At 35.0% G+C, this 24,391-nt stretch overlaps 1 protein-coding gene across 1 annotated transcript in view; it reads right to left on the reverse strand.

Annotated features, from left to right (window-relative positions):
- Positions 1-6,290: 6,290 nt before the first annotated feature.
- LOC150104336 (uncharacterized) overlaps positions 6,291-24,391 on the reverse strand; it is a 232,070-nt gene continuing 213,969 nt past the window's right edge. Inside the window, exons 5-8 of the mRNA XM_090396301.1 lie at positions 22,427-22,538; positions 21,683-21,867; positions 18,265-18,437; positions 6,291-7,043 (exon numbers count right to left, since the gene is read on the reverse strand). Of these exons, the coding sequence (XP_090252427.1) occupies positions 6,990-7,043; positions 18,265-18,437; positions 21,683-21,867; positions 22,427-22,538 (524 nt within the window). The 3' untranslated portion in view covers positions 6,291-6,989. The remainder of the gene's footprint in view (positions 7,044-18,264; positions 18,438-21,682; positions 21,868-22,426; positions 22,539-24,391) is intronic.

Here is a 24,391-nt window from a genome sequence, read left to right on the forward strand (position 1 = left end):
TGTACGCAGAAAAGTCTTGTTTGTAGGTTATTAGCTAATTCGTTCTGATTTTCGACGTAATAGTATAATGAAATAATGTGCCGTCGTAATTATGTGTGCAAAGATAAGTCACTTTTGACCATCTTTTTGCATGCTCTGAACGCGAATGTAGTTTTACTTCAATGACAAAAGATTGTTAACGAGTTCTTTACTATTCATAATTACATTCCAAGTTTCAAGTGTTCAAAGTTGTAACAGTTCTTGATGAAATGCTATGTTAACAATGAAACGCTTTATTCATAACAGAGACGCCACGTTAAGTTACCTTGTCAGCTTTTTTGCCCTATATTAAAGGTATTTAAATAAAACTACATAAAACTTGCAGTGTATCAGCTCTCTGCAATAAATTATTCATTTTATAAATAAATTACCAGAAATGGAAGAAACCCATTTTTTTACAAATCTTAAGGTATATTCAGTGGTATTTCTCATACAATTTGTCATATGAAACAGACCTTCATTCATATTTTCTTCCATTATAACAATTTATTCGCATAATCGGCTTTTTTACCCAAGAATCCTTTCTTATCCCACAGCTACATCGGAATATCTAATAATTTTCAAACTTCATGTTTCTAAAGTATTCATTTGTGAAAGAAGTGAGACATATTAAATGGGTTACAAACTGGGATACATTTTTGCAAGATTTGTTACAAGCATGTATATACATGGAAGCATATTTAAACAAATGGAATTTTGAATCCAGCTGTTAACCAGCTGGTCTTATTGGCCTCGGGGTGGAAAAATAACCTGGACGGAAGTGTTTTGTGGAGTACCTGAATGGGAAAGAAATCTTTCGAATAACAACTCTTTTCTTTCCCTTAACGCTGTGGGTTTACACGATCGTCATGACAAAGCGACTGCCAGAATTTAAAATCTGCATTCTAGCAAAATTTGTATAAAGATAGAAAACCACGTGCAGTAGTTTCTAAAAACTGTCTTCTGTTAGGTGAACATCCCATAATCGATTCTTCCAGAAAAGGATTTCCGGTCATTGTTCCGACCTCTCGCTTCTTTAAAGAGTTCTGAGAAAGTTTTCTGTTTGCATTTACAGAACTGGGTCGATCCTTTTTTTCTTTCACAAGCTGACTATGTAATTATTAATTACAATGGTATTTTTTAGCATTCATACAATCTCAGCTTTCATATCTCTTAACCTTCCCTTCCGTGTGCTCGAAAGAAAGTTACGCAAATTTTATGGGATGTTTTTTTTTTAGGGAAATGTATTCGAAGTGAGATTTTTCACTTATGTTTGTAATCGGTAAAGTTAAGTAGCGATGCGTGCACTGTGAAGAAGATGCAGATTTTGGTTTAAAGTTTATCAGCTACTCATGTCTTCCAATATTATTTCCTGTCATTCTAATTTATTCTTTCTATTCATCATCCTCTTGAATATTTTCTTCATAATTTGATTACAAGGATTCAGGACTGATCTCATAATATGCATCATTCGGCTCCCGTATCAACTCAATATATTCTACAATGCAAATAATAAACATTAAATTAATCTCGCGGATTTTTAATATTGTTTCAGATAAAAAAAATAGTTACACGCTGGAATTACATGGTTTCTCTGAACCTTTTTTTTTTTTTTAATCTGGAAATAATACTATTAATATATTGTCATAAACGGAAACAGAAATACTTTGGTTACCTAATTAAGTACTGTTTGTCATGAACACGAAGCTATATAAATCTATTTCCTGATTCGAATACAGACGTGAATGTTTGTTACTTTGAGCTTTGAATAGTTGAACTTATCGACAGAATTCAGCTTTAATATAAGTTTGAATGAAAAAGCATTTTTTTAAGTAAATGAAAATGACTCCCGATGTAGATAGTGGGATAAGAAGAGGTACACTCTCCTTTTTTTTTTTCTCCCCAAATATCAAAGATTTTGCTACGCTGAGCGAGAAAGATCTACATGAATATATATATAGATTTACAATTGTGGAAGAATTCTTTTGTCAAAATAATTGCGTGTTCTTATAATTATTCCTGAAATTTCCTTGGCACTGTTGGTTAAGTCTTGTTTTAATATGGCACTTTTATCAGGTAGCGGATTTTGCTGTTTTCAAAGTAAGTAAAATAGTCAAAATGATATTTCTTTCTATTATCACGGCAGAAAAAAAGAAATAATGCCTTCGAAACTGAGCCTGAAAAATAGTTTAATGTTACACCTTACTCAGTTTCCAAAAGGCTGTGTTTTTTGTTTTTCTTTTTTTCAAAACTGCAAGTCGATTAAATTTTATTTTTTGCCGAATTTAAATGTTATGAAATTTCCCATTAAAACTTCGATTGATATCCTTGCAGCTCTTCTTGATGTGAAAAACCAATCTATGGCAAATAATCCTTGTAATATTGTATTGTTCAGATTTCGTAATAAAATAAGGGAATAAAATAATTTGAATTGGTGTTTTTTTATATCTACAGAATTCAGTTTCAAAAATAGCGTGACACCATGCCATAAACAATTCAGTATGAAAAAAAAAAAAAACATAATTTAGCTGCAATTACAATAAACAAGTAATTTCTATAACAGATGAGTTAATTATCGGCCAAACTTTACTATAGAACTCTACTATTCAGTATAAACTGACTTTAGTCATGTAAGACTGCCTGCATATGCATGCACTAAATAGAGAACACCAAAATAGTTATTGAGGTGAACACGAAACAGCAGGCTTGGGTGAGTTATGGTATGGTCCTTAACGTACTATGCATTAGTTTGGTTAGCACTTTTCATTATGAAATCGAATGTGGTACTAACATGAATTTAAAGAAATTTGAACATGGAAGGATTTGATCAAAGACGGGAATACTCTGTGAAGATTTATATAAAGATGTAACACATTCATGGAGAATTTAAATTTCGTATTTTTTAAAAATAAGTTTAAGATGAGCACTGAATAGAAAACAGATTGAAATGACGATGGCTGCAATTTAAGGATTTTTTTTTTTTACAAAAGAAAGTTGACTATACATGAAAGTGTTTTCAATAGCTAGAGAATGTACACCTTTCTAAGACATTGCATTTCAAAAATTGCAGTTGGCGATTAAACATTAATGTATTATGGTACCAGTGAGGCAATGCAAGGTTGAATGCAATAAAGTCACCACATACTTCCTTTCACATGCACATTTTCTGAAAGTTCACAAACCAACAAACTAATAACAAACTCCTGTTTTAGAGTACCGTGATGGCTTGAAAAGCCAAAAGATATTCGTAGAAGCATCATATCATCAAGGCGCGAATGTCGTTATCTACAAGAAGTCATATATTTTGTCATGGACTGATTTCTCCTGAAGGTGACATTTGAAGAAACATCAACTTGGCTTCCATTGCTCAAATCTTTCAAATGGTAACATTTTGAAAATGTATGATTTAAAGGACGAACTTCAGAGTTTTACGTACGTCCATCCATTGAAGGAATGTTTACATTGAAAAGCACTGCCCCTTGTCTAAATTCAAACGTTTAGCACTTTTTTCCAAGTGATCTTTGTATACACTGCATTCGCGATAATAGTGCCTTCTGCTCTAGGATTTGTGTGGATGACTCTTTATCGTAATCTTTGATTTTCGTTGATATATAAATGCGTTTTTCTCATTGAGGCTCTCATGAGAATAAATCTAAGAAAAGTATATGAATGCACTTTTCCTGTCTTTATTTTTTCACTTTTCTTCGATCATACAGGGAATAAACACTGCATATAATACGCAGAGTCCAAAAACAGAATTTATTCTAAGTTTCAATAGATAAGTACTGATAGTCAAGTCAACATGTTGATGAAAAAACTAATTGTTTGCTCAACATAATGTGCAGTTTTCAAAAAAAAAAAAAAAAAGGGGGGGGGAGTACAAAAGACACATCGTCTGCATTGAAGAAACGACTCTTGGAAAGCTCTTCAAAGTAAGCCATGCAAATTAATGATTCTCGTAAATAATTTACATTGTAATTATTCGCGTGCTCTTTTCTGCAGTAATCCTAAAATCATTAATGGAGAATTCGCGTGTCCCTTTTTGAATGTCAAACGTCACCTGGCATTTTGTTCAGCGTCGTTCAATCTCTGATCGTATCGTATTAAAATACTACCAGAATTGAGTTTGCATTCTAAAAATACTATGACTTTAAAATGCTGTCGGGTACTATAATAGAACAGAAACAAAATATTGTACAATATTTAACTATTTTCACATAATTGAAAAACCGATTTAATGCCTGGTAGATCGCTGTATCGTAGAACACATTTCAGACTAACTCTTGATAGAATTTTGTAAAGTTTGTCTTTTAATATGTTCATATAAATTCGAACAATAAAAATATCAGGAAACTGATTTCATTAGAATTGTATTCGTTAGTTATATTTATCTGAATCCTACCCAGCAGAGGTTGTAAACGTATAGTGCATTTAGTATCAGGGACGGACTAAAGGTCAGATAATAATACTGGGAACCTTCCAGAAACCAAGCATGCATTTTAAGCTATTTCACGTCCCCTGTAGGCAGGGTGGTAGTCTTGCACAGGGTGATGAAATTCATCTCCCAAGAAACTTCAGGATGCCCATAACCCAGAGCATGCCAATCCGACAGCGGATGCGCTATCCATTCACCAATCAACCGCGGAGGGTTTCTAAAATAAAAAAAATAAACAAAAATCAGGAGCCTTGGTGACAATGAGAATTACACTCAATTGTTGAAATTTGTCCTATATTTTTATGCTAAACTTATATATGCAGATATGTGACTACCAAATGCCGTAGAATAGAGTTCCGTTTCGTTAATGGTGGACAAAATTAAGAACATTTTTACCAATATTTTTGAAGAATCGAGATTTAGTACGGTTTTTGGATTTCTTTGTAAAGAGACGTCACTAGCCGTTTAACTTCTCACTGCTCAAAAAAAGGTAACAAATGCATTTATTTAGGAGCTTAAAATTCTCAAAGATGCTTCATTATTCCTAACTACCCCCCCTTGTACATATTTTCTAAAATAAAATGAAAGCAGAGAACTCATCGTGTTCACTTAGAAGGCTACAGCGGACAGTTACATCAAGCTTGTGGGTGAGAGATGAATTTGGTGAAGAAAACAGACATTTTAATAGTATAGAGCAAGTAGATAACCATGCATATAACGTTGGGTATTAACATTGACTGGAGACTGCTTGAATGTGGCAGTCTTCATTGACTTTCAACAATAACTGCGAAAACAAATTCTACACATGACACCGTTCGTTTAAGCGATAGGAGAATATTCAAAATATCGTGGTGCACTTCCAAAGTTTTCATTTGCAAAATTTGCAGTTAAGCTGGAGATAAATTGTTTTTGAAGGTTTTTCTTGGACTTGACTGATCATTTAATCAGATTTACACATCGTAATTGAACACAATACCTATCAGAGATCTTAAAACAAAGGAAGATATATATAGTATTGCTTTTTTATAGAGAGCATAGATTGAGGCTAATTAACGAATCTGGCCTTTAGGCTTATTGTAGTTTTCATGTGTTATGAGTTGACAAATATTTACTTGGATTACAATGGACGGAGCGAACCATTTCTTCAATATGACTCAGTTCATAATACGATCTTGAAATATTCGGCGGCGTTTCCCTATCATAATTTCCTACAAAAGTTTTCATTGTTATAATCCTTCACCATTTCACTTGCTTATTACCTGATTATTAGATGTTTGGACAATGTTTCAAATTACTGATTTATTCCTTTGTAGAATAAGTATTCAAACCAGTGTGAAATAGCTTATTTCAGTATTAGAGACTACACGTAAGTGTACAACACTGATAATGATTCATTAGCACTGAACACAGAGTCCAAAGCATATTGTGTGTTGAATGGTTATAATCAATCATTTAGCACAAAATAAGAAATTTAAATTGTCTCGTACACTGATATGGCCATCGACTAGTTCAAAAGTCAAACTTGTGTAGTTTTGAAACACCAGCAAATATTAAATTCATGAAAGGCCGGAGTGAATTCAAGAAAACGTCCTGCTGGCTTTGATTCCTGAAAATGGACATTTCTACCTTTCTTCGTAATTTATATTTTATGTACACTTTTTTCCCTTTCCTCTTTCAAAAAGATAAATCGTCTATTTTTCGCTTCGTTTTTTGTCGTTCCCTTATTAGGTTTTAATATGAATGTATATATATTTCTCTCTCTCTTTTAAATATCATAAAAATATTCCCATTTGCGAATGTAAAAATAACAGGAAAAGTTATCAGTATGGCGGCAAAAGTGTCTCATAGCGAATAGTAAGCAGCATTAGCTGTCTTTTAAAAAAGTCCTGTAATTATAAGCCATTCCTTCCCCCTGCAAACGAAGTTTTGTTCAGACATGTAAATGCATCGTATCGGATTCACATCTTTCTTTGTGGGTCACCAGCTCCTTATCCACAAATCCCTAGAAATACTGCTCAACTAGTTTTGCGTTTAGTTCCCTGTAAAACGAATGTCTAAAGACTGACCAACTGCACGCAACCTCCCAGAATAAAATAAGATTTTGTTACTTACAGTTGGCACTTTAGTTCTGCATCACAGATGTCCGCTTTAAACATTTCTATGTACATATTTATACGATGTTGTTTAACAAAAGGAGGTGATGACGTGTTACATATCACAAATTTGTGCCGTCAAACAGGCTACAGTTAGAATACTGTAGTCAATTGTTCGGAAAGCGTAGCACCAGCGATCAGCACTCGTGGTATTATCTGATATTCCACGTGATGACATGTTTCTGATGTGCACAAAGACAGCTATGTGCAGTTTTCAACGTTGGGAATTTCTTCGGATTCAGTTCGGTTATTACTGGGAGAGAACGAAAGAATTCATCTCTAAAAACTGTATAAAATTATTTTGATTTCATGTGATCTTGTGTCTTGACTTTCTGGAAGCAGTCACTGATGAAATCTCCCTCATTTACATAATAGAATTATCCTCATATATGATTGGTTAAGTGATCAGTAGAGGCTACGTCATTTAAAAGAGTATTCTGAAAAAAAAACAACAACAAAACAGTATCAGTTAAAGAATATGGTAATAATAATATACTTAAACATATCCGTACAGTACATAAACATATGATTATATCAGTGGCATTCACATCTAATATTTAAAATTCTTCTTCTCCCTCCGTAATAACGGAGTCTCGAAGACATTTTCCATTGGGCTGGAACCAGTGTGCGAAGATCCTTTTCAAATGAAGCGAGTTAGCCGCTCTGATAGAAGGGTGCGAACATGCAATTAACTGATATGATATCATATACTGGCCACGTGATTTCAGCTACAATTCTAAGAAAGCCAAACCAGTTTGTATGTGCTTAGTAACTCGCCTTCAGTTAAAGTTTTTATACGGCACATTTTACCAAAGGGATCTTAGCAAAAGATGGCACGCAAAGGCATTAATTCGTTTCACTTTCTTTTCTCAAATTTCTTCGTGAAATAGATCTGGATTCATATCGCTGTTCGACAACGAATTTTCTGGATCCCTTTTTTAAACGAATATAAGTTAACATGTCATAAATGGATATGTCAGGATTTTGTCTCCGAATTCGAATTGTTTATACTTTCATGAGAATGAATGTAATTGTCTCATACGCTACCTTACGGATGGAGAACCATTTTCTCGAACAGCGTCGTTGTTTTGCACAGGGTTGACAAATCCCAGCGCATAATGTACTGTACTTGGAAAGGAGTGTAAATAAGGTCATGAAACTTCCTTTTAATCATGTTTTTGAATTTTGGGCAGGCACTACGGAAGGGGACCATTGATTTCAAAATAGCTACTGTTCAACATCGATGAGAAATGCAGTAGAAACGCTAATAATACTGTTTTTAATATACCTATTTAGGAAACTGTTTCTGCCAATATAAATACCTTTCCAATCATCACTGCAGACAATTGGATCAACATTCTTCATTAAAGAAAAGGAATAAAGCTACACATAGAAATAATACATGTGATCGCTTGTAATTATAGGATAAAAACTTTGTTTCGAAGTGCAAATTAATATCTGGATTTTCATGCTTCTCCAAAGTTAAATAAAATTTATCCGTGTTAAATTAATATATATATATATATATATATATATATATATATATATATATTTGGGCGCAAAATATATATACAATATATTATATTTGATATATAATGCATATATCAAAATATATTGATATAGGCATTATCTGCTGTTCAACAGTTAAAAGTGGATATAATTTTTTTTTGAGGGAAACTTTGCTTTACAGTAATACTGTCTCTGCAAGGACATTTGGTAATTCTGAACGAATAGTCACACGAGACGATTGCGAGCGACTGAAGGTATTCAGAATAAAAGTGACATTTTACCTACAAGAGAAGGGAGATTCTAAATATGATCAAGGAATCTCCTCGTGTGAGTACGTGATTATTTCATAACTAATCAGGAAATATTATATAAATTATATAAAATGTATAAATTATATATACCTGATGAAGAAATACTTAACGTGAAATTAATGCAAAGAATCATTGGCATGGTGGCTGGCTAAAGCATTTAATGAATATGCAGTAGTTACTTTGTTGCAGGGGCATTTTTCTTGATATAATTCCCAAATTAGAAATATGGTCATACGGAAATAGGAAGAAGGCAAGAATAAGTTTGTATAATCGTTATTTATATATTTTCAGGTAAAAATCCATCTTACATTAAAAACAAATCTTCCACTCCAGTCTAAGACTGTGTGTCCAACCCACGAAAGGTTTTGTAAACCTACAGTACATTCGTACTAAGGTTTTTTTTTTCTATTTCTTGAAATTAATGTTTTATATTTTTGCATTTTCACTTACTTTTCTATCCAGAAACTCTGCTCTTTAGACTGAATAGATTTTTTTTCAAGCCATTTGCGGCCTCCAGAAAAATGGGCGGTGGTCTCACGCCGGACGCTGAAATTCGTTTCCCACCTAAAAACAAACACAAATGCCCGTGTCCACCCACGACGGAATTCGAAATCGGTGCCTCTTGGTTGTGGAGAGTAGTTGAATGTTAACTACTCGGCCAAAGGCCTGAAGAGGAGTCATATGTGAGACTCCTAGGCCGACATTAATGGAATAAGTATCTTACGGACTGTTCATTGGGAGTACGGAATCAGAGAGGAACAGTCAGTTGCAACTTTCGTTGAAAATGATCTGCATTATTTCATATATAAACAATTATAATTGTTACATTTGTCGCAAGCAGATTATGCAACCGCATTTTTCGTCCTCGTCTTTTGCCATCAGATTTAAATGACTTCAAAATACAGAACCCAATTCCAATGATGGACTGTAAAAATATTAAGGAATAAGTAGAGATTTGAATGTTAATACCAATTCATATTTTAAAAATCTCAGCTATTCACATTTAACCAATTTATAACCGTACCATGTGATCCACTGTAGAGGAATCATTTCAGCTTAATAAGAGGGGGGGGGGGGGGAATTCTGAACAACTACAAATAAAATGCAGATTATCTGCATCGTTAAGTTTTTGAATTTCTAGGGAAAAATTAAAAGTTGGTTGTTCGCCTGTTAACCAATTATCCGATGAACTTAATTTAGGGAATAATACAGTAGAGGAGGGAAGAGCTAATAGCGCTTTTTATCCAAATTAAACTTTCTAGTCGAAGGTTGATTAAGGATGTCATACGGAGCTTGAAGAGTTTTTCCTCCCTAAAAATGCGATTTTCTTTTCTTTTTTCACTAAAAAATAAAACCAGGCCAGTGAACACGTGCAATTAATAGACGTAATATGTTTCCTTATCTGCTTGGGCGCCATAATTACAACCAACCCACCCAAATTAAAATGCATCGCTTACGTGACGAAGTGAGAATATGTTCCGGTTTGTTGTGCCAGTGACGACAAATAATATACCAAATTATCCAAGTTTCCAAAGTAATTATTAAATGTTCTTGGAGGAATTGCAATTAGCTACGTTAATCTGATATTAATGCACATCAGGAACTCATTTGTATTTCGTGTAGATTGAATAAAAAAAAAAGTACCACCAGATAAAAACGATAATTAAAGTTGCTTTGAAGTCTATAAAAGAAAGACTTATTGCAATGATGTGCTACTGAAAAAGGGAAAAAATCCTGAAAGCAATTAAGAAAGGCTATAATTTTTTAACAGAATTATCGAAATGCATATCAATCTTGCCTTCTAGACTTAACTTAATTCTTTGTAACTGTTAAAATTCAACTAAAAATTATTCTTTGCGATTCCCTTTAATCTCAGTAACAGCGAATTAATGATATCGAAATATCTCAGTAGATTTCGCAACACAAAGGAACAAAGCAAGATTAAAACGTATTTCTTGATGTTAATTTACTTTATCCGATTAAAACTTCCTAAAGTCATTTAGCTTTTGCAACATCTCCTGTCGCTTGGAAATTGGCAGATGCCAGAAAACGGAGGGGGGGGGGAATTCTTTATCGTACACGTTTCATTTTCTTTCGTTTTTTGTTAATGTGCATTATTATAATTTGGTTTATTTACAACACTGATTAATACGCTTATAAGTTTAGGCCTTATTCTTATTCGATTGATAGTGTAATAGCATTCGCAAGTTAATGCTCTGTTTCTATAAACGGTATATTCTGACACTAAATAAAATCGTTTTTTTTTTTTTAATTAATCCAACATATAGAAAGAGTATAAATCTATCACGTTTAGTAGGTTGCTGTATAAGAGAATTCGGAACGCCTGGCCTAGAAACCAAAAACGAAACATTTTCAAGCCGTTCTGATATGTAAGGTGATGGTCTCTGAGAGGGCGTTGAATTTCATCTATCATCACCTAAATGTATTCATCAATACCTACAGTGGGATTCGAATCCCCAATATGCTGGTTGGAGAGCTGGTACGCTATCCACTCTTTTGTTTCACCCTCATTGCTTACACATTCAACTGAGTTTACCTAAAACTAGACTTATAGTAATGCCCAATATCTTCAAGATGTAGAACAAAAATATTAATTATTCACGAAGAAAATGATGCAGAATAGCGTCACCGAAATCGCCTTTCCAATAGAAAAAAAATATTTGTCATATAAACAGATCAATAAAGAATAATAAAAGCAATTTTATAAATTCATAATGTATTATTAGCCAAATCGAATTTTCTCCCAACATTTTACTTGTTATTCTTGAACATATTAGAATATGAATACGCAAAGAGGAATTGCTGAATTATTTTCCAATGCCTCTGTCGCAGAATGTGACCGGCTGCTCCCGAAGCTAACTGCGGACGGCTGATTTGGCCTCACTTGTGAAATAAATGTTTATGAGCAAGGTGCAGCCTTCAAGACAAACAGATGGAAATGGCTGGGAGCTATGTTAGGAGTGTAAGGAAGCATGAAGATCTCTTACTCATAGCAATGGAGGTTGCTGAACCAGGCTGCCTTTGGGTGTGGCCGAACAAACTCATGAAGTAGGCACTTCATAGACTGTATGCCTCAGACATTAACATTTGCCATTCGAAGCGATACGACTGACATTGCAGATTGCAAAGAATTGACCAAAATGATTCATTCTCTCTCTTTCTACATAACGTCAACAGCATTAACAGTATGATTTTGTACGAAAGTAATTTTTTTTTTCTCTTCTCTCAAAATAGGCAAATCGACGGAAGTAAATGCGATATTCGCCAACATAATATACAGTTCCCACGACCTTAGTTGCCTGTTCATATTTTATTCCTTCCCATCCAGGGCTATTGCCGATAAATGCTACTTGTTATGATATTCTGGAACCACAAAAATGCCAAAACAATTCATAATGCCTGCATCTTTCTAACTTGAAAAGTTGCGATAATGTTCGATTAGCTGACAAATCTTCTGTGTAAACTGAATTGGTACTGTATTTTGGAAGCAGTAAATCCTCCTTGAATACTTTAATATTCAGTCTTCTTACTGAATTTTATTACGGTTGTGCAGTTGTTTCAAGTTGCTAAGTGATCCTGAGGAATTACAATTTATCAGTGCATTATTTATTGTATACTATTTATTTTATTATTTTTTTTGGAGAGGATCATTATTTATAATAGCGTTGTGAAACGGGGGAACTAGAGGAGCGAAAAGTTTGAAATGAAAAGTAGCCTAACGTGATTTACGAACGAATCCCAAAGAACTTGGGGATTTGACGTTTCATAATGCTGAAGATGTGTCATTCAAGATACTGCAGTGTTTGACGTTTAGTTTAAAGGCAAAAAGCGTGAAAGTAAAATATTAGCTCAATGACTAAAAAGTCCTTTTAGTCATTCATCTTTGAGGTTTCCATATCCGACAGCAGTATTTTGAACTGTTGATTCTTCTCAGTAGTAGACAAGATATTAGTGAGTTACATGTTTACACGTTATTACGGTATATACATTTTTAACAAAATGTATATACCGTATTTTTATTTCTGGTTAATGAATAGTTTGCACTCTGGACTTTAATTGTCGTTCTTCAGACAGCTGCTCACTGGCAAGTCCTCTGGCCTTTAGTCAATCAAAATAAAGTTAGCAATAATCGACCTTTAATTACTTGGAAGCACCAGTTTTGTGAAGTTCACTTTTAATCTTGTTTTAATTTTCTCCAGGATATCATGTCCACCTAGCTGGCAATTTAAACTTTGTACTGTTATCAAATTCGCTTATAAAAACCGATGAATCGATAATGCCAGGTTTGTGATTTCTGGAGTCATTTTATTCTAATTTTAATTATCAGTAACGGCCTGTTGCATTTACTAACAGTGCATGCAGTGAACAACGCAGCAAGTTTTATTGAAGAAAATGGGAATCAAAGGATTACTTTCGGAGTGTTTTTTAGAACTCGAGATTCTTAGCATAAAGGAGGAGACTGGCTTTTTTCTGGTAAGCCCAGATTCTCCTAAAGAAAAAAAATAAGTCACTTCTTTATGATATGAGTTGTCTCTTTCTATTAATAGCACCGAAGGTTCATTGCAAATTCTAACCAGGTTTTTCCAATAGCTTATTCTTTTGACTGCGCTACGGAGTGATTACTTCGGAAAGGCAACAGATATTTCTGTTCATGTATTCTACTTTCATACATTAACCAATTCAGAACCTATCTTTGACCTCTTCATCACAATAGTAAATGCTGTCTGGAAATAATGTTATGTTCGGGGATTAAAGTTGACACGAATAGCAAAAGAGGAGCTTTTCATTCAAGTCAGAAACGAAACAAACTGTGCATGAGCAGAAAACTCACACGAACTCTTGCAATTCTTTCACAGGCAGCACGCAACATCCACAAAAGCGTAACAATGTGGGAAACTAGCAGATTTTCTCAGAAAAGAAACAAGCTATTTTTAGAAGCCTGCGCATGTACACCGTTAAATAATACTTGCGTTAGGGAATGACTTAAATGTTTCCATCATTAAAATGTTTCTCAGCGAATTGCGAAAGTTGGTAGAGCATTAAGATTTATAATTCAACAAACGAACCAAGCAATTTCTATCTAAAAATAAACAGAAATAACCAATGATATTCGGAACAAAATGTATTTTCAACTATGCAAACATACCAAATACCCGTACCTCAAAACTCTTGACATCATTTCGAGCAGCATATATAAATGCAATTTTAATTTAAGAAATCAACTGTTAAATGACCAATAAACCGTTGCCACTATGGGTTCTACCGCGGTGATACACAAGGGATCTTGCTGTCTGTGCTACCCGTTTTTGGATAAATGCCATGAAAAAGCTTAAGAAACTCAAATGCGTGTTTTTTTTTTAATTTTTTTTAAGGTATTTGACTAGATATGGCCTTTAGTAAGGTCTCATCTTAAAAACCATAGTATGTAACGCCCTTTTGTGATCCTCAGCGACGCCTTGTTGCATATAAGCTGGTATATTTGATTCTGAAATATACAGTATATTTCTCATATATACTTAATGGTTTGAAGTTCATGAAATAAAAAAAAAATCGACTGGCAATTTCTTTTCCTTGAGAAGAAATTAGATTCATATTTTATGAATACGAATCTTTAATTTCTTAAATTTTTCTTCTTTAAATTCTTAAAATATCGCTGAAAACAATATTTTCTAGGTTGTACAACCTACAAAATATTGCTTTCGGCGAAAACCGAACATTCTGCTGATATGAGTAGAGTTTGTTTACCTTCTGCGCACGAAGCCTATAGCATGCGTTCACATAATGGAAAGACATTATCCCCGAGAGGGAAGGGGATCGCAATTGGCTTTCATGGCGGTATATCGTAGGGTTTCACTGACTAGACAGCTGCATCAGATCTATTTTGATCCTGATGGATAGCCTGGCCGAAGTTTCAATATTTGCAACAGCCAATGGATAGTTTCAACATACTGTGTGAAACGTATACCCCACTTCTTCTCCCCTCTCGTGCATCACCCATTTCCATTATAGAAGAAACATACTTTCTGGTGCTGAAGGGAAGCAAACGTTCAACTCGTTTGTTATTAAAATGGAAACTTGGGTTTAATCTAAAGCAGTGTTTTTGTAGTTTCAGCTGTAAATGCGTTATATACGATTGGAGGGAAAACTTCCAAGAACAAACTAATAAAGTTGTTTCTTCGTTGGAGATCTGATCGTCTTAACTGCGTTGCTATGCAGATATTATTTTCTAAACATACTTATCTCAAATAAGTATGTTTATTTTTTCTAAATGAGTTTTTATAAATGATGAGACGATCGTTTCTTGGAATTAATTTGACCTCCAGTATTTAATTGCACAAAAACATCCCTATGGTCTATTTATCATTCAAAAAACGTTTTGCTTCACGTGTGCTCATTAGAATACCACTGAAGACTGCTCTTACGTCTTGAGTGATGCATAGGAAATCCTTGATACCGTACAAAAGAGAACAATTAGGATAAATAACAACAGTCTCTTGCCAATTTGCTCTGATGTCTTCCACGAAGAATAACTTCATAGCTTTGACATTTTTCCTTTGGGCGGAAAGATCCAGTTTGAATACCATCCAGGAGGCAAGGAACTTTATAAGAGAATGTTTCGACTGAGTGAGTGAGCCGAGCTCATACGGAAGGTTTTTCTCGAGGGTTTCTATGTTGCAAACTGACCAAAAGACGTACGCTATGAAGACACCAGGCTCACAGCCTTAATTGTTTTGGCCATAATTCTGATCAACACAACCCGTTAATGTAGACGCCTCAGTTTTGACCGCGTGAATTTTCTGCAGATATTTTCATAATCACGCTTCTTCAGAATTTGTCAATAATTCCTCCACCTTCTGCTAAACATATTTAAGCACACGAAACAACCAATGCTTTCTTTAGCTTTATTTATCCACTTTCTAGTTCTCTTTGGAATAATGTCTTCGTATATACCAGCGTATTTTCTAAAAACGTATGTCTATATATACCAACATTAAATTTTATATATATATTACTATGGAGCCCAATCCCCCGTGTTCCAGACTGGTAGGACGGTTCTCCTTGAATTCTGACTCGAATTTTGAAGACTCGAAAGGGGAATACCGCCACCCTGGCGCCTAGGGTAGCCCCTGAGTGTCGAGTCTTCAACCCCCCCCCCCCCGAGTTCCGGACTGGTAGGCCGGTTCTCCTTGAATTCTGATGACTCGACACTCAGGGTAGCTAGCCCCTGAGTTTCAAAACGCTTCAAAAAACGTGACATACAGGTGTCATATAAAAAGGCTTATATATATATATATATATATAAAAATACTGGTGTTAGAGAGAGAGAATCTAACATCGGTATTTTTATCAATATTTTTTTAACTTTTTTTTGCTCTTTTTTTAAAAAAAAAATATTTTTATGCAGAAGATATTTAAAGAGTTTTTCATTAAATATCTTCTGCAGTTAACCGGGATGATTCCACCCCCATCTACAGGCAGGCGATTTTCTTGTTTACATCAGTCATATTCTCAACACATGGGACCTTATAATTTGTGAATAACACTCACACAAGGACGTAAACCTATCTTACATTAATAATAGTACTATCCAATGATTAAATAATACAAAAATTCTGTTTTAGAGACCAAAGTGGACTTTTTCAAGCCACTTAGGTGGACTCAAAAGCATGGGTGTGACCTTACACCTAGCGACAAATATCTTCCACCGCCCAATAAAGATTTTCACGTGCATTCATGTCCACGGAAATGATTCGAATCCACAGCTTGTTAGCAGAAGATCGGGTATGCTTATCCACTTGGCCAACTAGATATTACTATCTCAGTATCTCCTATAATGCAAAAGGTGTTGTTGGTTAAGGTTAAGGTGTTGTACCACCTTACCCCAGTCCTGAAGATACTTTCAGGCGCAAACTTTGTTTGCTCACACTTGGATAAAGGATTAAACGAAATTTATTATAGATATTACTAATCTTGACATTTCCATGATGTCAAGAGTATCAGACTAATCCTGGATTTGCAGTTGTGCAACCGAAACATTCTATAAAATGTTTGATACTAATAAGAAACATTTAGCTAATGAATGACCTTTCCATTACACTCAACCTACCTTCAAATGGTTTCTGTAGTCTGTTTCTGTATATCTCTTCTGTAGATTATTGCGAGGAAGCTGTTTAAATGAAAGACCATTCATATCCTTCCTCCCCGTTCTCTTGCAAGCGCGTTAGTTTAACAGGGTGAGAAACTGCTCAGTCTTACTTTATTCATTCCAAATGCAAAGTAGCAGTTTTTTCTTCAAATTTGCAATTCTACTGGGTGTAACAGCTTACCATTTTCAGTGCACTTGACTGCAACTTTATTAAAAATTAGGTTTTTTCCCCCCTTAACTTCCACTCCAACCAGATGATAGTGTGTTTTCGTTATTACACAGCTTTATGAATGTATTCGTGCCTATTTCTGGGGAAGAGACAAAAAAACAAAAGATTGGTATCAGCTGCTTATCGATAAGCGATCCAGATAGATTTGGATTAATTTTACTCAACTTGTTTTCTAATATTAGAAAATGTGAAAGAGTAGGATTATTTTTTTTCCATATCTACAACTCATAGACTCAGTAATATCAATGAATTCTGATTGTGTTAGGAAAAGTGCATTTTCAATCGTCTCGAACTCGGCAGTAACGGAAGAGGTTACGCTACACAGGTGTATTTGTATTAAAGGCGTCTTTTCTTGAGGGAAGGAATCATAGTTTAAGTTTGCCTCTATAATTTGGATTACATCTGCTGATAATATGCTGTTCGATGAAGTTAGATCAAGCATATTGTAGCATGATGCTTTGCCCTCTAAGTCGGATAAGTAATTTATTATCTGATTTAAGGAAACCAAAATTATAGACTTGGCTGCCACATACCGGAATCCTGACTCAAGTCCACTGGAGGAGGAGAAGGCTGCCAGTATACGTTACGTACGAGATGAAAAAAAACGCATTGCAGGAGGAATGAGTCAAATGTAGCTGTCCGCTCACGCCAGCTAGTGGAAAGTGTTTTACGATTTCTACAGTAATCTGTACCAGCATTTATCAGTAATCTGAATCTACAATAAAAGCGATCTACATTTAGTCTGAATGCAGATCTATTCGTGTTAATTAATCTGCCGAGTGAAAATCAAAAAAACAATTTAAAAAAAAATGAAATGCGTTTAATTAGTCTCGTAATATTTTCCCTTCCATAATATTCCCTTTGTATTCAGCGACGTAAAGATGATTCTTATTTCTCTGGAAATAACATAACACTTAAACTTCAGTTGAAAAAGCTGCAGTGTAAGAAGTGTGAAGTCACCCAGCGTTAAAAGATGAAAGAAAAGCAATTCAGTGGAAGAATACATGCAACTGAGAGAAAATGTCTTCGCAAGCGTAGATGTTTTGGGCGTAATTTACATTAAACCAAACCAATCCTAGTAGGATTTTGATTTAATCCAGATGTTTTGTTCTCTAAATATTCGTAGACGATTGTTGCTAAACTGCATTTAGTACCTTTCGATTTACAGTCTCTTCTGACCAGTGCAAAAACGCTCCTTCTTTTCCTTTTTTTTTTGGAGGGGGGGGAAGAGGTATCGTGCATGTCTATATACCTTTATAAATTTATTAGAATTTTTTTTTTTTGCACGATATGCTACTCCTCTCTCCTCCTCCTTACTCTTCTTTTAGTCTCTTCGGTGTTCAAAAGAGGATAGAAATATCGAGAATAACTTAATATAACTGAAAGGCAAACCAACACAATCACTCCGAAACGCGCGTACAATGACCTATTTCTATGCTTACCTTATTGGTATGGTGGTTTACCGCTCTACACGGACTCTGTGGGGAATGAGAGTCTGCGGGAGATGACACTGTACGACGGACACTTTCCCGCACATTTCGATAACCGCGAAAGGATGAGTGACTGCGCAGGGATGACTGGGACCGAACCGAAGAGGAACTAGCTCGTCTAGAACCTGAAGCAGGAAAAAATAAATATTAATTCAACCATTTCTTCCAAAGTGAGCAGAATAAGAATGCGGTCAATGTCAATGATACTTTTGTTCCTTGTCTGTGCACGGTTATACTAAGCTGATATCATTTAATGCGCATTTCTTCCTTTTCGAAATTAGTGGCTTTCCACTGTGCAACTTACGAAAAGATGATCTGCTATTCCATAATACTCTATTAGTTGTAAAAGGAAATATTGCGTAGTTCAAATGTTTATATACTCAGAGCTGCGTATACACACCTTCTTCCGAATGCGATTTTCAAACTGTTTCAATTTTATGCAAAAACGTTTACGAATATGCGAACTTGATTTTTCATTCCTAACTCCCCACGCTAAATGATAACGCTGATGCAAATATATTTAAATAAAAAATACACATTCTTATTAACATTTTTCATGTTTTTCATACCTATTTTTGATGCAATCATTTTGTCTTGTCTTAAGCTTTTCACGAACCATTGAGGTTCTTTAGCTTGGACTTCGCTACCGCGGCTGTCTCGTGGATAAGGTGGTTCGCCCTGTACCTCCCGGCGTGTGTTCACGGGCCGGTTTGCGTGTTCTGGGGAACTAAAAACCCCGAATTTCAGGGCGAACAAATTCCCTACTCCCGTATGAGACCGGCTAACTCACCTTTAGTCGAAAGAGACCAGATAAAGTTTCTCACGTCACTGACGGAAATCAAACCCAGGTCTTTCCGACCAAAGGACTTCGTCTATACTGAGTGAGTTACGGAGGCTAAGATGCAATCATTTTGTTCATCGTAATACTGAAAAACGGTCAAGGAGAAAAGCTAGATGAATCCAATCTGTAGAAATATCAAGATGTAAGCGAACGCACTTCAATTGTCACATTTCTTTTACTTGGTCACAAAACTATATCTGAAGTACACTATTTACATTCTACTTCAGAAAGATAATGGTATGTGAATTGTTGCAAAGTTGGTCAAATACTTTTCATTTTAAGTGATTTTTTTCTATCCAGTGCACAGAAAATATAAGCCCAAAAATAGCTCCATTCTCTTGTTGTGATTAAAAATAGTGAATACCAGTAAGAAACACACCGCACAAGAAAGATTACAAAACCTGTAGCAAGTCAGTGCTGTGTACTGGTCAAAAAGAAAAAGGAACCTCTCGATATGTTTCTGAAAAAATAGAAGTTGTAGTCCTTAGTGGGAAACTGTTGGGATAGACTGTTCGAAAACATAGAAAGAAGAGGATAAGAAGTTGAACTGTAAACGAATGTTGTCTAGCAGCTGTTCGTTCGTGTGTTTATAAGCTTAGAGTAGATGAATGGTGGCAGCCAATTAACAAAAGCCACTTTCTGATGGGCAGAAAGTGACCGGAGTGAATATGAGAGAAGGGGGGTTCACCAATATTAACCCAATAGCATCAAATCATACACACGTGTGTGTGAGAGAGATTTTTGGTGCACCATCTCATATGTGAGAACAGTATTGTGGACTGGGATTTATATAGCGTTAGGAGTGAGAAATGATGTTTTGTGTGGAAAAGAAAACCAGTTGTTGAAGGCAGAGGAGAATGTAATATATCAAGAGACCCTTGGCTTCTAAGTCTGTTCAAGAACATATATCTGATCTCTTGTAGCGTTCTCAATATCATCAAAGGCAATTAGAGATGGCCTTCCTTACATTAAATAATAGAGGACTGCGTTTTGATAACATTGAAATTGGCGAGGTCATTCTCACCTCGCTGAAATATGGCAAGGATAGCAGTGGATTATGGAAGATGTTTGCGATACACGAACACTACTAGGTTTGTGAAATAACAGAGGAATGGAGTGTGTTATCATTAGCAAAATTATGGATGACATTTGAGATTATTCATGGAAGATCATTAATGGATAGAGGAAATAGTACGGAGAAGAAACCTCCAGCAGTGGGTAGTGAAATCTGAAGAAAGCATGTAATTCGTGAGGACAGGAAACTGGCTATCCAGTTGCAGAAAACGGATGCCATCGAATAAGATATCCTGATAAGTAGGTCTATGTGTCAGTCGATCAGATGTTTTGGATGTGTAATGGATGACAACATCCGCTTCATCAAATCTTTCCATAGTCTTCTATCCATAGATGAGAGATGTTGACAAAGAAATCCACTGTGGATTGAGACTGGTGGGATCCATGTCAGTGGCCACCGATTAACTGATGTTCAATTATTCCATTATTTTCAATAGAACTGATGTGAGTTCAGCAGGATAATAATTTGATAGCTGACCTTTACTCTTTTTAAGTACATTTTAAGAACATTTGAAGCAAGTGTTAGGAACAATTAGTGAGATTCATCATGAACAGAAAATTTTGGTATCAAAGCTATAAAGAATTTTCCTGATGGTTTCTGATTAAAATAGATAAGGCATGTATGCATGCAGAAAAGCACTTCTTGATAAACTGGGTACTTTTCCTTTATCATCATTGCAGGAGTAGAAGATAAAAAAGATTATATCAGAAGGTCAGCTCTATCTTTGAGTACTGCTACAATGCCATTTGCATGTGAGAGATGCGCGAAAACATGGAAGGACAGAAGCTGTGCTCAGTTGATCTTAATGAGGGACCAAAAACCCAGATTTCCATTTGTACAGAAGGCAAAGGTTTTTGCACACTTGATCTGTTTACAAAGTCTGACTGATATGCCAACGATCATTTTTGCAGTACTTGTTTGCTTCAATGTAGGATGCTGGAATTTTGGGTTCGGGCCACTTGCGAATAACGATCTGGGTTATGACACGGAAAGGAATTCCCTACAAGAAGAGCCAAGAGGCTTCATTTCTGTGATGTAAAATAAACAGAAATAGGGGATATTAAAGATATTTAATATCTTTAATATCGTTATTTCAAATCCCAATAAATATAGAAACTTTGTAAGTTTCGAAAACTGACCAGAAAGCTTATATAAATTGAAAATACAGTTTCGCGTGCTCAAGTAGTGAAAGGTAAGGCAATTACAATGCCGAGGATTTTATTCTCATAAGCTCGTTAATGAATTTTCGAAACTCTCAAAGAACAAGGAATGTGACGTCAAACCACAAAGGTTTTACATTTATTTGACTTTGAAGGAATGTTTTGTAAAGCTGCACATAAAATGTGCAGACTATTCCTTAGAGAGCATGTAATGTGAGCACACAGTTATTACAAGAATACATTTGCAAACATATCGCTTCATTCGATTCTTAGTCCTTCCAAATATATACTTACCGATACTGGAGGGTGCGGCTAGCATACTATAACTGGCTCTACGGGAGCCTGGTAAGAATTCAGTGCTACCGCTGCTGCGTGAGGGCCTCCGTGAATCTGTTAATGTGGAAATTCCATCCATCCCTGTTAAGACTACTGGTGGTCCTGCGTTTGCCATTCGGTCTCGAGGTCTGTTGAATCGTGCTCTGTTGGTAGAATGCATAAAACGAATGTGACGTCAAACCATATAGTTTTAAAGTATTAGTTAGCATATCAATCATAAAAATAAAGGAATATTAAAAACTTAATATCCTTTTTTAGTTCATTACAGAAAGGCCTAGGAAATATATTATAATATAATTATCATGAACCAATTAAATAAAGCCGATGGATGTAACTTGCTTTGAAATCTAGTAATCATCAGGGCCGCCCCTTCTCCCTTATTTTTCGTATAGTTTATGCTAACTTTGCCGCCCAAAAAAAAAAAAAAAAAAAAAAACCTTGTCGCCCCGTGAAAATGCATGTCTTTCACCGTCGGTAGAGCCGGCCCTGGTAATCATGATAATTTTTCTGGAAAAAAACAACAACAGATACTCTTGATATTTCTCAAGCCAAAATATGATATGGTAGAACTAAGAAATATTAATCATAGTAATAATATATGAACATATTCTAAGATACTAAAGTGGCTAATCAATTCCAAATCAGCATTTACCCTAAATGTAACCAAACATGTATTTCACAATGCATCAGATCGTAACCTACCTACTGAATAATCTCAGTGCCAAGCAGAACAGGGCGGTAAAAAGAGTTAATCCAACGATGACACTAATCATTGTGGTAACGTCCGAGTTATCCAGAAATGCAGTTCCTCTTTCTAAGGATTTAAAAAAAAATAAAAATAAAAAATCTTAGCATTTCATGTTAAAATATTTTTGTCTAAATTTATTTCTGTTTATAGAGATAATATTTCATCGACATCTAATTTGTACATAAAATACCGGAAATTTTGAGTTCACTGCTTGAAGCGACTTCTCGAGTTACCAACCGAAGATATTTTCTGCATTAATTAGAATATAATCTGTCATGGGGTAAATAGTAAATCACACATATACTACAATCTGTATATACTGATTGTGTGAAAGAATTCTCATTACGTTTGCATTGCATTAAAGAAAATTAGAATAAAAGGAAAAATCGGCTGCATAATCGTAGTTATTCTGAAAGGATTTAATACGATGAAAGAATAGAATATTAATTTCATATACCTTTTTGAATTTGTTTTTGAAATCTTTATTTGTATCTCTAAGTCATCAATATTTCTAAAATGAATATAAAAAACTCGATTGTTAAAATTTTCAGTTTTTCTCATCTTCAAAAATTTTATCAACCCACGAATTTCGTCGTACTTTAAAATAAAATGCTCACGAGATTAATTAATGCAGTTGTTTAAACACATACTCAAATTTAGTATATGTCCAATATTGCAGACAGAAAAAAAAAAGTTAAGTTCCATAAATTAAATGCAAATTAATAATATAAAAACGGAGGTTGACGGTAAACAAAACACACGGACCCGAATTAAGTTATCTAGCACTGTTTTGTATAACTTCTACTCGCCGTTAATCCACTTGCTGTATTCTTCCAACGGAACTTTTACAAGAGGAGTAGGGGATAATTTTTTTCTTTCTTCCATTCTTATGTAAAGTGAATGCAGTCCTCTTATGTAGCTCAAGTGAAGCTGCTGACTTTTTGTAAAACAAGCTTATTTTGTTCATCTCTTAAGAGGCTCATTGTTCAATTAATCTTGACATTAGACAAATTGGTGGGAAAAAGTTTTTGTTCTTCCCAGAAAGAACTTTCGAATGTTTCTTTAACGTAAAGAACATCGCTGAGCGTAAAGCGAGTGCACATCATAAACTAATAGTGACAGACCAACAATGCGTGTTGGCCTCTTTGGCTTTACGCCAGGTTATTCGCTCGTACAGCAGCTGTGCGTTTTTCAACCAGACTTGCATCTTCGCCATTATCACCGTGCTAGACGTCAGAGTAAAAGAGGCATGACACAGAACATTTTCCCCAAAACAGGATATAATTAAGGCCAAATACAAAATCCGAGTAAACTTCTGAGATCAGCTGAATTTATACGATATACACGTAATTCATTTGGAGAAGAACAAGCTGACCTCTTTGAGCTTCTCCTTTGATCGCTTCGAAGTAAATGGTGAGCACAAAGATCTTATTGTCTTTTGCTTTCAAACGTGCCAGTAATAGGTCGATAATCTTCACGGCATTTAACAGAATGGCCCATAAAATTAACCTAATGGTCCATCCGAAAATCGAAGAAAATATTTCGGTAAGACACACGACCTTTCACTGGGAACAACACAGTTCATCTACGCTGCCTTCGCGGAGTAAATAAAAGACGCCCATTATATGTGGGAACAAAGAAAACACCGTGAATAGAGAGCCAATAACTCCGAGTCAAGCATACAAAGAGAATTGGTAGGTGAAAATGCATGCGGGAAGAATCGATAAACCATAAATTTAAAGGAAAATAAATGTTAGAATAGGTTCTGTAGCGCTTGAGCAGTGGAAATTTAGAGTATCACGCAATACACATTGGAGACTTAACGTCTTTATGCAATCTTTAATTTTCAGATCTTATAGGAACAGAAAGAAGCTGCCGTCTCACGTCATGCTAACTCCAATCATAAATAAGCTATGAAA

Source organism: Typopeltis vanoorti, chromosome 8 (assembly GCF_054136105.1).
Source record: "Typopeltis vanoorti isolate ZY-2024b chromosome 8, IOZ_Tvanoo_1.0, whole genome shotgun sequence".
NCBI lineage: Eukaryota > Metazoa > Arthropoda > Arachnida > Uropygi > Thelyphonidae > Typopeltis > Typopeltis vanoorti.